The following is an 18,418-nucleotide window of genomic DNA, read 5'->3' as shown; positions in this document are numbered from 1 at the left end:
AAGAAGATATTTTAGCTTATTAATTGAGATCCTATAAATAAGATTCATCTGATCATTTGACAAAGTAAATTTTTTAAACATTAAATTGTTTTTCATGTGTTTGTAGCAGGGAATCACAGGATAAATTTAAGGAGGTTTGATGTGCAACCAATATGCAATAATAGTCCAAATCTTTGTACAGTTTTAGTTTCTGACCTCATCATTAGTCTAAACTTGAAGACTGATGTGGGAAGATAAATATATGAAGGTAAATGCCTGTCTTACTGAGCCACTCTTACTGTTAAAGGTGTCCATTTGAAATCATTCTGATACCAATACCCTGAGGTGTATAGTTACATTTACTTGAGAAACCTTTAGAAAAAAGTAGATTTACTGCACCATAACTCTTACTTCGACATAAGTTATATTATTTTGAAGTAATACCACAGTTACTTGAGTATAATTTCTAGCTACTCCTCTCCCAATAAAAAACAAATATAATTTAACCAATAAATTTCCAGACACCAACACAAACTTACAGTTTATATTATAATGAGACTTTATGTTTGCACAATAGCTTTGTTGCTTTAATTTTATTTTCTATCTGCTGATCCTGTTTAGTCATTTAGAGGTCAGGTATGCGTATACACCGTAAACAATAAATGTTGTCGATGGAAGCTCTTTATTCTACTCTGGCATGCATGCAGAATTTACTGTTAGTATTGATTTTAAAATTAATACTAAAATTATATATAAAGTAATTGCGTCATGACAAAATTCATAGCTATAGAAAAAACATTTCCAAGCTGCCCTTTTTTTTAATATATATATATATATATATATTAAAATATATATATATATATATATATATATATATATATATATATATATATATATATATATATATATATATATATATATATATTAAAAAAAAGGGCAGCTTGGAAATGTTTTTTCTATAGCTATGAATTTTGTCATGACGCAATTACTTTTTACTCTGCTCTATTTTTGTTTTTTAAGCTGCTCTTTAGCTCCTTCTTCCCTCAGTTAGAGGTTTCCAGTACTAAAATTGCGACTACAATTGATCTTCATTTTTCAAACGGTATCATCCATCATCCATTGCAAAGGATCTCTGCGCCTCAACAGACACACAGCAGCATCGCGCGTGAGTTTGGCAGTCGTTCGTGTTCCAGAATTTTCAGACACCATTACACGTCTACTTATCTTTCGAATCCAAAATAGGTAAAAGTTTATATTTGACCTTGGTTTTGAGTTTAGAATTTGATAAACGGTGTTGTTAGACTGCAGTATCAATTCTTGAACATTTAAATTGGTAGCATGTAGCCTTGACTACAATTTGCCGTTTGATTTCGAGCTACGACGTCGAAAGCTGGTACCCAGGTCGCAGATTGAGGTCACGGTAAATCGTAGAGCTAAATACTAACCAAAACTGAAAACGAGAGGATGTTTAAATTTACTCGTATCATGCTAATTGTTGAAATTGGCTTAAGTGGCTTGATGGGTAATTGCTAAGTTTTACGCTAGCAAGTCCGAACGTTAGCTAAGATAGCGTAGCTGTAAGATAGGAAAAATGATTAAAAAAATTAGTTCGCGGGGGGAAATAACTGTTTTTGTTGTCTGTTAATAAAAATGCTAGTCTTTATTATATGCTGATAGTATGTTATATAACTTTACGTGTAAAAATTTACATGTCGGTATTAATGCACACTCACATTTTCCTGGAGATGACTATGGAATATCTGGGTGGGGGAGGGGTATCTGACTCATCCAGTCCACTTTTTCCCCGTTGAAAAGAGGGAAGAAAACAGCCTGTAAAAATATTTAATTCATGCCACATGTGTTGCTGAAAACTACAAAGTTTTGCAGAATATTCGGATTTCAGTCAACTGTTGTCAGTTTAACTTCCCACCACCATTAAATCTATTTACCAAAAGGCGAAACAATTAGTTGATCTAAAGAAAGTGAATGCTAACCTAGTTATGTTTTTAGTTAAAAGAAAGTTGAATGAAGTAGTGAAGAATGTCACTTCCCAAACAATTGATTATTCTCAGAAAAATGGCAAATATTATTTGACTAATACTGTATAGCAAATGAGTAATAGAGCTGGTGTTTGGACATACCGTACTCCCTTTGGTAATGTTGTGTCATTTCAGTATTTTATATTGGCTTGCTTGTGTTATATCTCCATAATCTACCTTGTGAATATTTTGTAGATAACCTCAGGACTAAAACATTATTGTTTGGTTTATTCCCTACAAACTACATTTATTATTCATTGTATTCATTTTTTACTTTTTATATAGTGCTTTGATAATTTTAAAGAAATAAATCCATTCTGTTTCCCGTGTGAAAATTTGTTTGTATTTTTTTATATGTACCCAAACTATGTAAATCACCCTAAAATATATCTGGACTTTTGTTCTTCTCCACTCAGAACCTGTTTGGCTTGCAGGATGTTTTCAGCAGGTGGATCATTTCGAGGTTCTAGAGGAGCCAGTTTTGCTCAAATGTTAATGAAGAGTCTGCCACCAACATCCGAATCAAGAGAGTCAAATAAGGAACAATGCTCCTTCAATGTTGATCAGGAACATGACTCCGTCAGACAAGGAACTAAGTCGTCTAAACCGGGTAACGTCTGGAATGGGATCTTTCAGATTGTTGACATTTTACTAGTGATATTCTTTTTAAGCTCATGATATTTCTTCCTCATCAATGTTTTTGACTTTGTTGCTGGGCAATCTAACGTGTGTGTGCTTTAATGATTAACTTCTCTGCTCCATTGATTCAACTAAGGTCATTTTGAGAAGCCAAAATCCTCTCCCAAAGTTCTGGTTGAAAAATACAAGAAGGGTGAAACAAATGCTGTGTCTTTACTTCATCAGCTGGCCCAAGTTTTACAGTTTCATCTAGAAATCAAGGAAACGGTTACCACAGGTGAGGCGCCATAAAAGTATTAATCACACTGTTGTTATGGCAGGTGTGGATTGTTGAGTGGAAGGTTCTTTCTTACTATCTGTTGTATAAAGTAAGTTAAGGTGGGCCATCATGTAACATTTTACCATTTTGAAAAGTATAAACAACAAAACATGTAGCTCAATGAGCCACCAAACTCAAGTAGCTGTTTAACACTTGTTCATATGACTGCAGTCTGATTTCCTGTATTTCTTTTATTTATTTATTTTTTTCTTTTTTTCATAGGGAACTTACCAGGGTTTTATTTTGCTTTTGCTGTTGAGATCGATGGTGTTCAGCACAAGACTGGCATGGGAGTGACTAAAAAGGAAGCTCGTCTAAATGCAGCAAAGGCTGCTTTGGAGGACTTTTTGCCTAGCTTAGGCTGTCTTAAATCTGATCTCCCTCAAACATCAGGTTAGTATTTTAAAAACGTATTTTTTTGGATGCTTGATGGTGTCACTGGATATGACATAAATATAACACAACTGAACATTTAAAGTAAAAGCATCGAGTGTGCTTATTTAATATTTTGTTGCTATGTGCTGAAACAGATAATCTGTAAGAAAAATGAAAACATTTGCTAGAACACAAGGGCTCAACACAAACATTTTTTAACTGAATGTGAAATATGTAAGATTTGTTTCATACATGATGTGCAAATACTTTGTAAAAATACTTGATGTTCTGCTGAACCACAACACTTTGTTGTACTTTTGAAAATTTAATAAGATTTGTTAAATGTGGAACTGTTTGCCTATTTAAATTATTTTTCACTCCATAATCAAGCACTTCTTTTTGTTAAAAATATTGTTAGAATTTAAAATAATGTAGTTTCAGAAAATTACAAATTGATACAGGAGAATTTGGGAACATTTCAATGGATTTCACACAGACTTAAATGCAGTAAAATAAAAAGGAAAGGACCAAGTTTGACTAGTTGGAGGTAGAAGATACAAGTAAAATGCTCATCAGCGGCAATTTACTATGGTGCATGTAGTATGAAGCACTTTATTTACGAAGTTATCTCTTAGTTTTGACCTTTTTTATGACTTTTTGTCTCCAGATGTTCCTCCACCCTTGCCAGTGAAGGAAGAGGCAGCCATCTCTGACAGAATTCCTTCTAGAGCCTTTTACGGTAACTCAAGATTTCTGTTTGATGATGTTGGTGTGTTGACCAATTTCCACACTTCTTCCTCAGTATTGTCACTAATGAACCTGTTGGTATTTCTGCAACCATGTCTTAAAGGATAATGCTTTGTAATGCTTGTTCTCTAAAAGAAGAAAATTCCAGAAGCATATTGCTATCACGGAGGAAAACATTTTTTGAGTGCTATCACATTGCAACGTGATACTTATCTTGTTTAAGCATGACTATGTTGTATAAACATAGTTACCTTGTTTAAACTTGATAATTTCATGTCCAGAAGGTGGCGAGTACAATGACTAACATGAGTTGGTCAAGCTTTCCTTCATGCGTGGTCTAAAACATGGAGAGATACTGATGCTGCTTTGCATTGTGGTTGAAATCATTCATAGTGTGCACACTCTGAGCAGGATCCTAAACAGAATGGGACTGCACAGAAGGAAAAGTCAGTTGAATCCTCTAAATGTTGCAGCGTTCCTATCTGACCATCTGGAACAAAGCTGAAGTTGGCTTCCGATTGCAGCTTTTGATTCAGGAAATGGCTAAAGGGAGATTATTAGGGAATGAAAGCTTCTTCAAACTCAACGGAGGCTCAGATGTATTTGCCGAACATTTTCTGTTCAGATTTTTATTGAACAATACAATAGCTGAATGACGGCAACAGCTGTTTGTAACCCACCAAACTGAAATCAACAGAAAGCAAAATAGTGACAAAAGTAGATCTTGTTAAGCATTTTTCAAAATAAAAGGCTTCCTCTCTCCAAAATAAAAATTAATGAATTCCAGTCAGTTAAGATTGCAGCCACATCTAGAGGATCGGACTGACGTTTCCTTCTGTGCAGTTCCTTTCTGTTTAGGATCCTGCTCAGAGTTTGCATACTATTATCACATAATGCGCTTCTATAGAAAGCACCCACTATTTATTATCAGAAAAGTTACATGTCTGATTTAAATCAACAAGCAAGATTAATGTTCAAACAAAGTAAAGTAAAAGGTTCAATAAAACTCTACTTTAAGTATCCTTTTGCACACTTGGTTTTTATTGAAAAAATGAATACAGTTGAGTTGATATTGATATTTCTTTCTTTTTTTCATTTGGTTGTTCAGAAAGGAAGAGTTCGGTTAACCTCCAGATTCCACATGCTGTGAAGGATCAGCTCTCTAAACTGCTGAACAACCATCCAGAGTTCTCTAGCTGTGGGGAAACAACAGCTGCATTCATTGTCAAAACTTGTAAGTAGACATTTGGGAGAAAAAGTGTCCCACAGCATTACAGCTCTTCCACCAGGCTCAACAGTTTCAATGATATGCTTTTCAACCTATTCATCCATTTTACACCAAACTAACCTGGAATATTTCTTGTTAAAAAAAAAAAAAGTCTTGGCCTCATTTGACACGAGTCACATTTTCAGTTAAAGTCCTGATGGGGTTTAAAAAAAATGTTTTTCTTAAGGTTTAAGCTTTACTTTTTTATTAGAGGTCTTAATAAAGACCTCTAAGGTAAGCTAGAGAAGTGAAGTAACTGCATGAATCATATTGTTTGTCAAAAATGTACACTAAAGATATGTAAATTGGACATAACTCGTAAGACCAATACATATATTGTATTGTTCAGCATATATATATATATATATATATATATATATATATATATATATATATATATATATATATATATATATATTTAAAAAATTTTTTTTAAAGTATTGAAATACAGGTTTCCCCCAGAAAACTTGCTAAGCCTGGTGGTCGGGGTGCCGACCACCAGGCTTAGCAACCACCAGCGGTCCACTGTGTTTTTGTATTAAAATATGTTAAGGTGACAAGAAATTTAATAACATCACTCAGTAATTATACGTTACAGGAAAAACATTGCCAGTGAAACACTACTTAAACCCACAACTAGTCTTAAAAACAACAAATCAAAATATACAATTAAAATGAATATAAATTATTTGCACTTTTGTTTAATCCAAATTAAGTCAGCAGCTCCATCAGGCCCCCCAGGGCTTCAGGGGCCTCGTAAATGCTAATATTTTAACAGACCACAGATACATGAATGTAACACTTATTTATTGAAATGATCAATGGTGCTAAATTTGATTCAATTTTCAAATCAATTTTCAATTTGATTGAAATTACATAAATTAAAATATTTTAAATTGTTTAACATTTAGATGTAAGATTTTACTTTGTAAAAGTTCAAAGAACAATATTCAGAGTTAGATTGTTTTGTTACCTTAGTTACAATCTGATGCTGTGCGTTTAATCTTTACGTTTGAGCGATGTTTGTTCACAAATACAATTTAGTAAATTGTAATTATAACTGATTGCCTTTTAGGTTGGCCAATTAAACTATTCCCATCACATCTGTTAGAGGTGCTGATGTTTTTGGCAACCAAAGGGGCCCCTAAATCAAATTATGCTCCAGACCTCATAAAGCCTTGGACCAGCCCTGCATGACGAGGAAATCTGCTGCACTGTGCAGAGATGCGCAACAAACGTTAGATTTTAATTCAATGCTGCTAATCTGGCTTTAGTAGCTCTTCCATTTCGTGTCTGTTGAGTTTTTAATAGGCGTCACAGAAACTATTCTGGTTGGTCGAGTTTATGGGACGAGTTTCTCAGATCTAAGTGGACAAAGCATTTGATATGGTTTGATGCATTGTGTAACCGGAAAAATAACACTAAAAATAATAATAGAATAATATAAAATCAGCATGATGCGTTACAGACAGGAAAGCGCAAAAGCTCCTCACCAGGCTGAACCTGCATGATCAGGAACCCTAGTTTGTTAACTAAGACATCGGCCAACTGGGAACACATACAAAACTTTATCAGCGCAGGCAGAGCTGGGCCCTGGGCAGTGTGTTGAGGTGGAAAAGCCGCACAAAATTCTTTGTTCACAAATATAAATCATTCTCAGTGCTCGTTCAACGCACCTCTGAAAGCGCGACTACAAGTTTTTCCTGTAGTTCACTTAGAGCTGCGCAACCACAGCTAACCAGAGTGGTGTTTAAAGTCCTACCTTGATCAAAAACTCTGGAAAGAATCATAATTCCTCACAGGGGGTTGATGTAAATATCCATACAGGTCAGCCTGTGTCCAGTTTGAGTGAAAGGAGGTGCACGGGATCTGCGCTGAGGTAAACTTAATCCAGCTACTGCAGTGCGCAGAGGCGCCAGCGATGCGATTGGTCCGGCTTTAAATGCATAAACTATAAACCTATCTTCTATAAACATATCTTTTAGGAATAAATCTGCTCCACCAGTGAAGCCCTCAGAGCAACAGAGACGCTTGCAATCCGGCTTAAAAAGGAAGAAGGGGGAAAAAAAAAAGTTTTTTTAAAAATTATTTTCCTAAAAACATGAACAAGAAAGGCTTAGCCTGGTGGTGACGCTAGTAAAGGATGGCGGGCCGCCAGGCCTATAATACACTGGGGGAAACCCTGAAATATTTCACTTAATCCTGTTCTTGTAGCCAGTGGATGCGAGGTTGTTGCTCTTGGGACTGGAAACTTCAACACCAAAGTGTCATCAAATGGACGAGTTGTGCATGATTCTCATGCTGTTGTTACAGCAAGGAGGTCTCTCATGAGGTATTTGGTTATTATTTTTTGGTTATTATTTTTCTGTGATGATCTACTTAAGTCTACTTCAAAATGTGCTGTAAGTTAACATTCTCAGTTGATGAGAGAATTGTTCTTTTTGTTGTTGTTTGATACTTGCTTCAGTGAGCATGACCATAACATTTCTGGAACAGCTGTATTCTTCTAGCACAGTGTTTCCCAACCCTGGTCCTCGAGGCACACTGCCATGTTTTAGATATTTCTCTGCTTTAATATACCTGATTCAGCTGATTGCAGTTCAGCAAACACTTGTCAATTGAAATCACCTGTGCTAAAGCATGGTAACACCTAAAACATGCAGGGCAGTGTGCCTCGAGGACCAGGGTTGGGAAGCATAATAGATTTGAATACAATGTTCTAGCATAATAGATTTTTGATGAAATATTTTAGTTTATTAGCTTTGAAGTAGTTTGCATTAAATATTGTTGGATTACTTCTTTGCAGCTATGTTTTGACATCTTTCTGAAAAGATGATACATTAAAACCTGCCCTACAACTCAAGGCATGTTACCACATGTTTAGTGAAGTATATGTGATGTGCCACCCTCATTCTGCCTTACCAGGTATCTATACCGGCACCTGCTGATGTATTTCAGCAAAAATGCCAATCTGACTGCAAAGTCCATTTTCACTCATAACATCGACAGCAAACTCCTCAGCCTGAAGAGTGGGATTACCCTGCATCTGTATGTAAACCAACTACCAAAGGGTGCAGCACAGATTCCAACCAAGCTGTAAGTATTTGTTCGTTGGGCATGTTTGCAGCTTTTTTAAAAACACTCAAAATTAATTCTTGTTCATCTTTTGTCGATACAACAACAGACGAATGAAAGATAAATTTAAAATAGGCACTTAGATTTAAATATTAATTATTCATTTTTTTAATTTACTTCATTTATTTGAAGTTCCCCTTTGCTAAGAACTTGCAATGTTAGCAAATCTGTTGGCTTGTGATTGCCTAAAATAACACTGGCTTTTCCTTTCTTCGCACCCTTCTGTTAGTGTTTAATTTTTAAACAACAAATTTCATTAAAGCAGCTAAATGCACTTGCTAATTACAGTTGCATTTCTCATGTTTGCATGAGTAAAAGCTAATCAGTAAATCTAAACTGAAAGGTCTAAATCTTAATTTTGCTCTCTCCTTTATTCCCAGGCGCCTGAACCCTTTTTCCATTACAACATGGCAAGTTAATAGTGAGATCAGCCTACACCTGTCAGTTGAGGGCAAGGTATTATGTTCAGTCATTTATGGGAATAACATTTGATAGCTTTTTTTTAATGTATTTGTGTTTTTTTAATTTAAATATTAACCCTTAACAATAGTTTTTTTTTTCCCTTCAAAGGTGTTTTCAGTTTTCTCCTCAACCCTTGATAACTCTGCTAGCGAGATGGTCAGCATGTCCACCACTGATAAGATCACTCAGTGGCAGGTGCTTGGATACCAAGGAGCCTTACTGAGCCACTTCATTGAGCCTGTCTATGTTCAAAGCATTCTTGTAGGTAAGTCAAGCCTGTCATCTTTGATTGTAGCAATTTCTCTGTTGTGAATTCTGTTTAAGAATGATTTCCTTCTTAAGCACTTTGAATTGCCTTGTTGCTGAAAATGTGCTATATAAATAAAATTACCTTAAACAGAGGAGGAAATCCTCTGTTTGATGATCAAACAGATCATCCCTTTGATCATCAAACCTCTAATCAAAACGATGATCAAACCTCTAGTTTTGATCATCAAACTCAGAAAGTTTGATGTGACATCGCATCTCTGTCTCAGTGCGATAGAAAAACAAGAACTCAAAATTTATAGTCATAATTTGTAGTTAATGGTTCAATTTTTAAATGTCACACATTCTGGTAATTTGGTTTGCTACAAAGTCTAGATCAGAGGTGGCCGACTCCATTCCTCAAGATCAAATGTGCTGAATATTTTAAATTTGTCTTGATCTAATGACTATTTGAATGAATGTCTAAACAACATTCTGACTATGTTAAGTTCTTTGTGTTGGATGCAATAATTTATTTCATAGGCTCAAAATTATTCATACCACTGGCAGATCTAGATTTAAAGTTATTTTCATTTGTCCAGCATGTAGGCACATGGAGGTATAATGCCAGCTAGGACTGTAATGATTCATCAAAGGATTTGAGTACCTTGATTTCTAAAATCAAAATTAAATTATGCTCTGGCTGGTTAATTATTTTTATTGCGCAACCCTCTCACTTGTTATATTAAGTGCTATTTGCAGCTACGGAGGAAGATCAATGCATGTACTACATAACAGTTGGTATTTCACAACAGCACATCCTCGATGCTACAACAACTCAACAGTAAACATTAGAGTTTACATCGGTCTTTTAAAAAAACCCAACCCGACTAATGATCTCTAGAGGACCCCAAAAGAAATGTTTTCTTTTTTCTAAAAAAGGAACTGAATTGTTTTACTATCAATTTCTCTTTCATAGATTTATTCTGCTATCTTAAATAGCTACTACAAAAGGGGGGATTCCCTTTATTCAATTACTACAGTATTAGTCAAAAAACTGATAGATTACTCCATTATAAAAATAATCATTTACCACATCCCTATGCCAACCAGAGTCCTGACTTGAATCCTCTATAAAATCTTAAAATTTATGGAGGGAGCAAAAGATTAGGGTGATGGCAAGGAGACTTTCTGACTTCAAAGACTTGGAACATACTGCAAGAAAATAACTTTTGGTTTAATGAAAATTATTTAAAATCTAAATCTGGCAGACGCATGAATAATTTTTTCCTTAATGGTACATAATTTCTAAAATAATTGACTGGTAATGAATTCAGATGTGTTTTACATTGGGTTCCACCACAGCTGCATACGAAACTGACATGCTCCGTTTCTTCCTCAATAGGGGAAAGTTCATTTAAAAATAGTTCCTTATCTCACGCTGTTGATGCCTGTAGCTTGCTTTCAAGGTGGTGGGTGCTCCTGAGCACCAGCAAATTCCCCAGACTTACAACCAAGATAAAAAGGTGTGAAAATATCATAGTTTCCAGGTTGGAGGGGTACTTAATTGTCCCCACCTCTTATAATTAACATGGCAAAATAATATTTGTCCAGGATGAAATAAGGGGAAACTCCAGTTAGCTGTGCTGTTTTTTAAATGAAGATGTTTATAGGTGCAAACCCAGATTATGAGATGGGGGTGACATGGCAAATAAAAAAAAAAACAATATATATGTATTGTCAACTTATTTTAATTTGTTTTTACATTGTATATTTATTGTGAAACTTCTCACTCTGTGTAGGTATTAATACAGGCTTATAAGTTTAAAAGGGGAGTGTTAATTTGCTTAGAAGATATTTCCAAATAGGGTAAAAATGTGAGTGACTGCTGTTCTACACAACAAATAAATGAGCAACAGATTATTTTGAAACGTCTTTTTCAAGCAACACATTTTAAAGGAAAGGGCTTGACGTTGTATTCATCCATTACTCACTAAAGTCAGGAGAAACTGTGTTAGAAATAATTATTTTCTAACCTATTAACAGGACCTAAACTCCACAATTTCTGATATTACTAATAAACTAAAATAATCCTTTACTGGGTTAAATAAGGACTACTCCACAGTTTCTAACAGGTTAAAAAATAAAAGAGAGGAAAGGACACATTAGGGCAGATGGCAACATTCAGACAAAACAAAGGGCAAAACAAAGACATGAGTGAAGGCGGTGACATCTTGGGGCCATGAAACCGAGGAATGCCCTTGGGAGCGCTCAGCCCCACAGCTGCATGGATAACAGGAGGGAGTGAGGTGGGAAGGAGCGTTATGTTTACATATCTTCAAGGAGATTGGAAATATGCAACCCTTCGAAGGCAACACGGGGAAAGCCAATGCAGATACAGAATGTCTTATTTCGGGTAGATTATACATTTCAATCTTTTCTAAAGTCTCTCGGATACCTCTCAGTTCCCAATTATCCAAATTAGTTTGGTCGTTCCACTGAACCGAAGCTAGCAACTTCTCCAAGATCGATTCCATTCCATTAGTGAGTTTTTAGAGTCCTCAGCTGGGCTGCGAGTCTCAGCAAGACTCGCATCCAACTTGCGTCTCTGTCCACACCAACAGTCTGAGTGTTCGCTAGTTCGGCCAAGTCCGTCACAAATTTGTCAATAAACCAGGTATCCGCAAGCTCCAAACAGCAGAAATCCTATTATAATGAATAAATCCAGGGTGTATTCCGAGGGGTGTCCCCGCAGGACAAGAGGGCTCTCTTGTGCCCAGTCTTCTCGTTGAGAAAATTTGATCAATCGCATTGAGAAACCGGTTGACCACATCCATAATTTGTAGATTTGGAAGATGTGCAGAAAAAGGCTCCAAAAATAGAGAAAAAGTCGGGACAAAAAACAGAGCAAGCCGGACAGGCAAGGGCAGGGAGGGAGAAGAGGAAAAAAGCGTCCGCCTTCACCGGGAGCAGGAGAACTAACCAAGTATTGTAAAAAAAAAAAAAAAGTATTATAAAAATGAGCAAACTAATAACAAATGTCACAGCTGCACTGCCAAGTTATCAAGTTTTGAGCATTTTATGTGAAACCATACAGGAGACTCTGGCTGTACTGAAATCAGAGGGATGGAGATGTCTGTGAACCAGCGTGTAGAGGGAATCACCTCCCTGCTGCCCATGTTCTACTGCATGATGCGACCCCATATTAGCCTGGTGCCATCTGTGGTCACCTCAGACACCAGTCAGCTCACCTGTGGTATCAACTGGTGTGAAGGAGACGGCTCTGTGGAAGTTGTGGATGGTCTAGAGGGCAAGACCATTGAAGAGTAAGCCTGTCCTATTTTTTATCTATTATACCTTCATGACTAGTTTACAGTTCAGCTGTTTGTTGGAGGTATAATTAGTACTAGGCCATAAAGTATAAATCATATGATTATGAGCTCAAGGTTTGTATAAAGTGCGTATACATTTGAATTTTGTAAGGTATGCAGACAGATTAAAAAAATTTTACAGAATGTGCCATAAAAATATAATGAACTGTGTCACAGCTTCCTTCCTATTCTTTTATGGGGTATTTGGTGACTCCTAAATGACTCAGATAATTGAGAAATTTTAATGTCAGACAATACATAGTTCTCATGTGACGCCATACTTCCGGGAACTTTGTAGCTGATGGCCATCTTGATAAGTATCCATAACTTAACTGTCTAGACTCTAGACAGTTGCAACGGCAACAAGAAACAAGCCAAAAGCCTAGAACTATCTCTCGGTTCCTTCTTTTTTAAATTATAAACAATAGAAGTACCCTACAAGTACTACTCAATTACAATTTTTGATTACTTTCATTTTGTTGGTCTCAAAGCCATAGTTCATCTATGCTTTGTGCTGTCCTTGCCTACCAGGATGGCGGCTCAGTGGTGCTTATCACTTCCGGTTCAGACTTGTGGGAACTATGTATTGTAACCCAAGTAAGTCCCAACAGCAATTCTCAAATGAGGATATCAATAAAAAAGGGGAAAATGCTAGCCAAGCCAACCTGGATTTGTGTAAAAACATAATTGTCTCTTATTATATTGTAAATTAATTTTTGGTTCATGTTTGGGCCTATTTAATCTATTACCAATTTCCTTGTTTGTAGGTCTCCATTTAAGAGTGGACCTGCTTTGGCAAGCCGCCTATGCAAAGCAGCAATGCTGCACCGCTTCAGGTTGGTGGCCAAAGAGGCCCAGAGGCAGGAGCTAGTCACCACAAGCTGCTACAGGGAATTAAAGGTAACCCATTTATATATAAACTTTTACACTACAGACTTGCTTTCCATTATAAGTGGATTTTTTTTAATCCACCTGTTTTGCGTCAACAATTGGAATTTAGGCTGAGATGACTGTTTTTCTTAAAATGGAAAATGATGCATTTTAGCTCAAGTATCAAATCCTAACGAGGCCTGCTCAAGTCTTAGATCAAAACTGTCAGCTTAAAAAGAATTGTGAAAGTAGTTTATTTGTCTGACATTTTCATCAATCTTTTCAAATATATAAATTTTTGGTTTTAGGAAATTACTCTACTTTTTATTCACCCTGTTGCTTCCTTTGTCATTGAAGATGATGGCTAAGCCATACCAGGAGGCCAAAAGTGTGCTGCGGGCATACTTGTCTCAGCAGGGCTTTGGTTCGTGGCTGGAAAAGCTTCCTGACAGTGACAACTTCAATGACTAAAAGAATATTTTTCAACTGAAATCATTCTCGTTTTTGGGAGGAGAAATAAGCCGTAATTTGGTTTGCCACAGTCTTGGCAATCTTGATGGGTTTTAGAAGTTAGGTGGTGGTTCCTCAGAGGTCTTCATTGTTCATCTTTTTCAGCAGGTTTGTGAAGATTAGAAAGCTGAGACAGAAACAATTATTGTTTTTCTTGTAGTTTGCAACTGACTCTTTAGTTGGCCAATCATTTTACTTTTCCTTTATGTGTATGGCATGATCATTGAGTGAAAATGACATTCTTTCCCGACATTTTTTCATTTTATTTGTAAAATAATGTTCTGTTTGGAAATTAAAGTCTACGTTGTAATGTTGTTGTTTTGTGACTGCCCTAACCAAGATTTGTTTGGCCTGTTGAATTTTTATCTCTTTTTTTCTTCATATTAAGGGATTTTCCCCCTATATACAGAGATGGAGTAATAAAACAAAATGGCATGTTATAAAAATGTGTTGAGTTTCTATATTTTTTGCACCCAATGGTCCATGCTTCAAGAATTTGTCAATTTTGATGATTATGGGGTGTATCTAATTTAAGCTTCTCTAAAAATATATTGCACCAAAAAGATCTAAAAATATATTTTAAGGCCTACATAATTATAGAAGACCATGACTTAAACTCCCCTATACAAAGAGGCTTAGGCCACAAAAGGTTGTTGCTAAAGAAGTTGGCTTTTTCAGAGCGCTGCATCTAATTATGGTATAGTATACTACATGAAAGAAAAATTTGTGGCATAAAAAGATGAAGAATCAGGGATCACCTCAGCCCTGAAGGTTTTGTGAAGCAAAGCTCATTTAAGAGATTAGTAGCAATTCAAGAGGCATATACTGTGGCTGGAGTTGGCACATCAACAGCTACATGGCATTGAGGACTTTTTTTTTTCATATTGAATACATTTTGCATGTCATAAAACTAGAGTCTGGATAAATGATGCATAGGAGGGAAGTTTCTATGGTCATTGATGATTTATTTCATCTGCTGGCCCTGGCTTTGTGTTTTATCAGGTGTAAAGTAAGGATCTGTTTACCAGGACATTTTAGAAGACTTGATGCTTCTCTCTGCTGATGAGCTTTATGCTGATTTGATTTTCTAGCAGGACTTGGTCCCAGCCCACTTTGCCAAATATACCAAACCTGCCTGACCATGGTATCACTTTGTCAAGAGGAAGATGATGGAGTAGAATCACCAATGCAGACAATTTTAAGGCCACTATTGAAGCAACCTTGGCTTCTTTAGCACCTCAGCAGAACAACGGGCTTGGCCCCAATCAAGCATTGGTTCATATAGTGTACAGTACATGTCTACTGCAAGTTGTCTTTGAATGCCTTACTGTAACCAGTCTGCCACTGAACATCAGTCTAAACCAGTGGTTAAAAAGTTCCAGTTCTGAAGAACTGGTGTCCTGTAACTCTTAGATGTATGTGCATCGGCACATCTGGCTCCAACATTAGCTCCTTAGCAGAGCTCTGTAGAGCTTAAGTGCATGCTATAGAAACACATCTAAAAGTAGCAGGACTACAACCCTCGAGGAATTAAGTTTGAGACCACTGACAGCTTGGCTTGAACTTGAATGAATTCTCATACTGACTAGTGACTGGTATGTGAATGACTCAATTTGCACAGAGTTGGCACATCTAGAACAAACACCCTTCAGCATGTTTTGCGTCATTGGAGGTAGTGTAACCTTTTTATTTTTTGATAATAGGTGCATAAGCCAACGTTTTCAGCACTTGACATGCAAATTATACGGCATTTGGCAATTGTTAAGTTGATGGTCAGTTTCACCACGTGTAACTTTATTATAATATTGAAAGAGAATGTTAGCGGTTCATGTTGCACTTCATTGATGCTTTATCTAGAAGAATGAAATTCTGAATTATTTTTCTCGTCAGTTGAAACCGGTTGACCTGTCACCCTGCCTGTGCTGTTAAGCTTGCCTCACAGTTTTCTTTTTTTATATACATATGCAGGAAATGCTCTGGTTTCCTGTATATGCAGCTCAGTGCATCATTTATGTTAAAATGTCTGGCTGCAGCCTAGTGAAGGGAGAGCTGTGCATTCCTACTTGTCCTGGAAAGCAATGGAGTCACCATAGGATGCAGGGAATGTGTGCCCAGTGATCAGTCCTTTCAATCGTATGTATAGCAACAAAGATTTCTTCACCTGTGACTTGATGTGTTATCTTTACTTATGCAGTGTGATTTATGTTTATAAAGAAATGTTATTTACTGGAGAGCTCCTGATATTTGCTGCTTGTTTTGGGTGTTAACATGTTTCAGTGCACTTGGTAGTAAGGATTCACTTGAGTTAAGTAGGTACTCTGAGCTAATGCCGAATTATCTGTTTTGGTTTCTGTTGTGCAGACACATGCAGTTTTTTTTAACATTTAAAACTCAATTAGGGAAGACCTTTAAGTAGCAATTGAACATTTTAATCCACTTCATAGACTGTTTGCATGTAAATTGCTATTGCTGCATTAGTCGGTGCTTATTTTTAACATTTAGTTTAAAAGATTTGTTTTTCAATATGAGAAAATGCAATTATTTTGCAGTTAGTAACGTGTGCTTTGTGAGAGGAAAAGTTATTCCAAAGTAACAGAAAGCAAACTTGTACCATTTTTTCATCCTGTTTCTTTAGCAGACCTTTGTCAGCTAAGTCAGCGTTTGAATACATATATGAAGAAGAATCTGCACCACATTCTCAGCATTTGACCTGTTGTAGTGTTTATCTACAGCTATAATGGTATATCTTTCTGAAACTCTCAACAAAAGTAAGAGCTAAACTACAGTGTTTGCAATTACACTACACGTTTTTGTGATCACTGAGTCACTGAGGTGATAATAGTAGGTTTAGAGATAAACAGGATATGCAACTCGTTTGATGTGGTCACACAGTGGAAAAAAAACTCGAACTAAGGTCTTTAAACCTGTAAATGTTGTGCTATACAGAAATGTGGCCTGAATTCTTGTAAATAGCTCTCAGGACTAATAACTAAACTGGCACAGCAATGGCTTACATTTTATGTCAGAAAAGTATAATTGTATCAGAAAAGTATAATTGTATCAATAAAATAATATATAATTAAAACACTTGCCAAATTTCCAAATGGGCATTGTTTTGAATAACTGAACCCAAATAATTTTCTGAGCTTAGGTGTGTTTGATAAAAAGTAAAAGAATTTCACATTTTTGGTACACTACCAACAAACTTTCAGTAATATTTATCTTAAAAGTTATCAAAGTTCAGTGGCTTGTGGTTTTGAAATATGTTATTTTGCTTTCACATTGGATAATGTGTTTTCTGCTGAGTGTGCACAAACTGCAAACAAAACTGCACTGCTTGTTGATTAATCTCATTAGTATCCAGAAAGTAACTTTTTCCCCCTCAAGGTGCATGCTTACAAACATAATTTACAGTAAATGGCCAAAGGAGCATTTCTTTTTCAACAGCTGTACAAGTATTTCAAATTTTTTTTTTTCAAAACAAAAAAAAAAAAAAGAAAATCACAGTTTTTTCATCAGTGTAATTAAATCCTTTTCTCCGAGTCTGGCGACTCGTTCCTGGATGTGCTGTAGTGTGTCATAAATGTTTCCACATTCATCATGGATTAATGTTTTTGGACCACCTACAGTCATAGTGTGCCTTACTGGTTCTTGTGCACCCATTGTAAGTCTGCTTGCAGTTGTGGATGATGCAACAGTTTTGCAGGTCTTGGCAAGATTTGAAAATCTTTTGAAAATGCTTGAAAATCCAGTGTGGTCGTTGGAGTCTGCCCTTGTCTATTTAAAAACTGTTTTTAAGCATTTCTTTCTTTTCTGGGTTTGCTCTAGGACTACATGCAGTGCTGTGAAAAAGTGTTTTTTACCATGTTTGTCACACTTAAAAGGAACGTCAAGCCAATTAAAATAGCTGTAGTCGATTCTTAATGTTTTGCTCTGCAGTGGCTTTCATCATGGAACTTTGCCATGCAGGCAGTTTTTACCCAGTCTCTTTCTAAAGGTGGAGGAATGAACTCTGACCTTAGCAGAGGGAAGGTATCATTGTGGGGTCTTTTGTGACTTCTTGGATGTGCTGAACTCTTGGCATAGCTTTTGGTAAACACTGCTCCATGTTTTCACCATGTGTAGTTGTCCATGTGTGGATAATGACTCTCACTAGTTCACTGGAGTCCCAGAGCTTTAGAAATGTCTTTATTGCCCTTTCAAGATCTGAATTACTTTCTCATCTGTTTCTGAATTTATTTGGATCTGGCCATGATTTATAGTTTTTAATGATCTTTTGGTGTACTTCAAGTTGTCATGCAGGTCCTAGTTCAGTAATGTCTTTATAAAGAGCAGGTATGGCAGTAATCAGGTCTGGGTGTGGCCAGAGATGGTGAACTCTGGTGTGATAAACATTTGTTTTAGCAGTGAACAGGGAAGGGCAGTCACTTTTTGACACAGGGCCTTGTAGGTTTGTATT

General features: G+C 36.3%; 1 protein-coding gene across 3 annotated transcripts; it reads left to right on the top strand.

Annotated features, from left to right (window-relative positions):
- Positions 1–1,010: 1,010 nt before the first annotated feature.
- Positions 1,011–14,273, top strand: adad1 (adenosine deaminase domain containing 1 (testis-specific)). 3 transcript variants are annotated; one of them, XM_008421136.2, is made up of 13 exons: positions 1,011–1,144; positions 2,435–2,628; positions 2,794–2,934; positions 3,199–3,369; positions 4,019–4,090; positions 5,207–5,332; positions 7,580–7,697; positions 8,291–8,461; positions 8,881–8,956; positions 9,071–9,227; positions 12,306–12,534; positions 13,347–13,479; positions 13,807–14,273. In XM_008421136.2, the coding sequence occupies exons 2-13, from the start codon at positions 2,454–2,456 to the stop codon at positions 13,918–13,920; spliced, it is 1,683 nt and encodes a 560-aa protein (XP_008419358.1). In that variant the 5' UTR covers positions 1,011–1,144; positions 2,435–2,453; the 3' UTR covers positions 13,921–14,273. The 3 variants fall into 3 exon arrangements, with proteins under 3 accessions (XP_008419358.1, XP_008419356.1, XP_008419357.1); XM_008421134.2 differs by having other exon boundaries at positions 1,073–1,221; XM_008421135.2 differs by lacking the exon at positions 1,011–1,144 and adding an exon at positions 1,264–1,399.
- Positions 14,274–18,418: the final 4,145 nt, after the last annotated feature.

This window comes from Poecilia reticulata, chromosome 10 (assembly GCF_904066995.2).
Source record: "Poecilia reticulata chromosome 10, P_reticulata-male-v2, whole genome shotgun sequence".
In the NCBI taxonomy this organism is placed as follows: Eukaryota; Metazoa; Chordata; class Actinopteri; order Cyprinodontiformes; family Poeciliidae; genus Poecilia; species Poecilia reticulata.
This window is presented reverse-complemented; position numbering and strand designations above follow the sequence as displayed.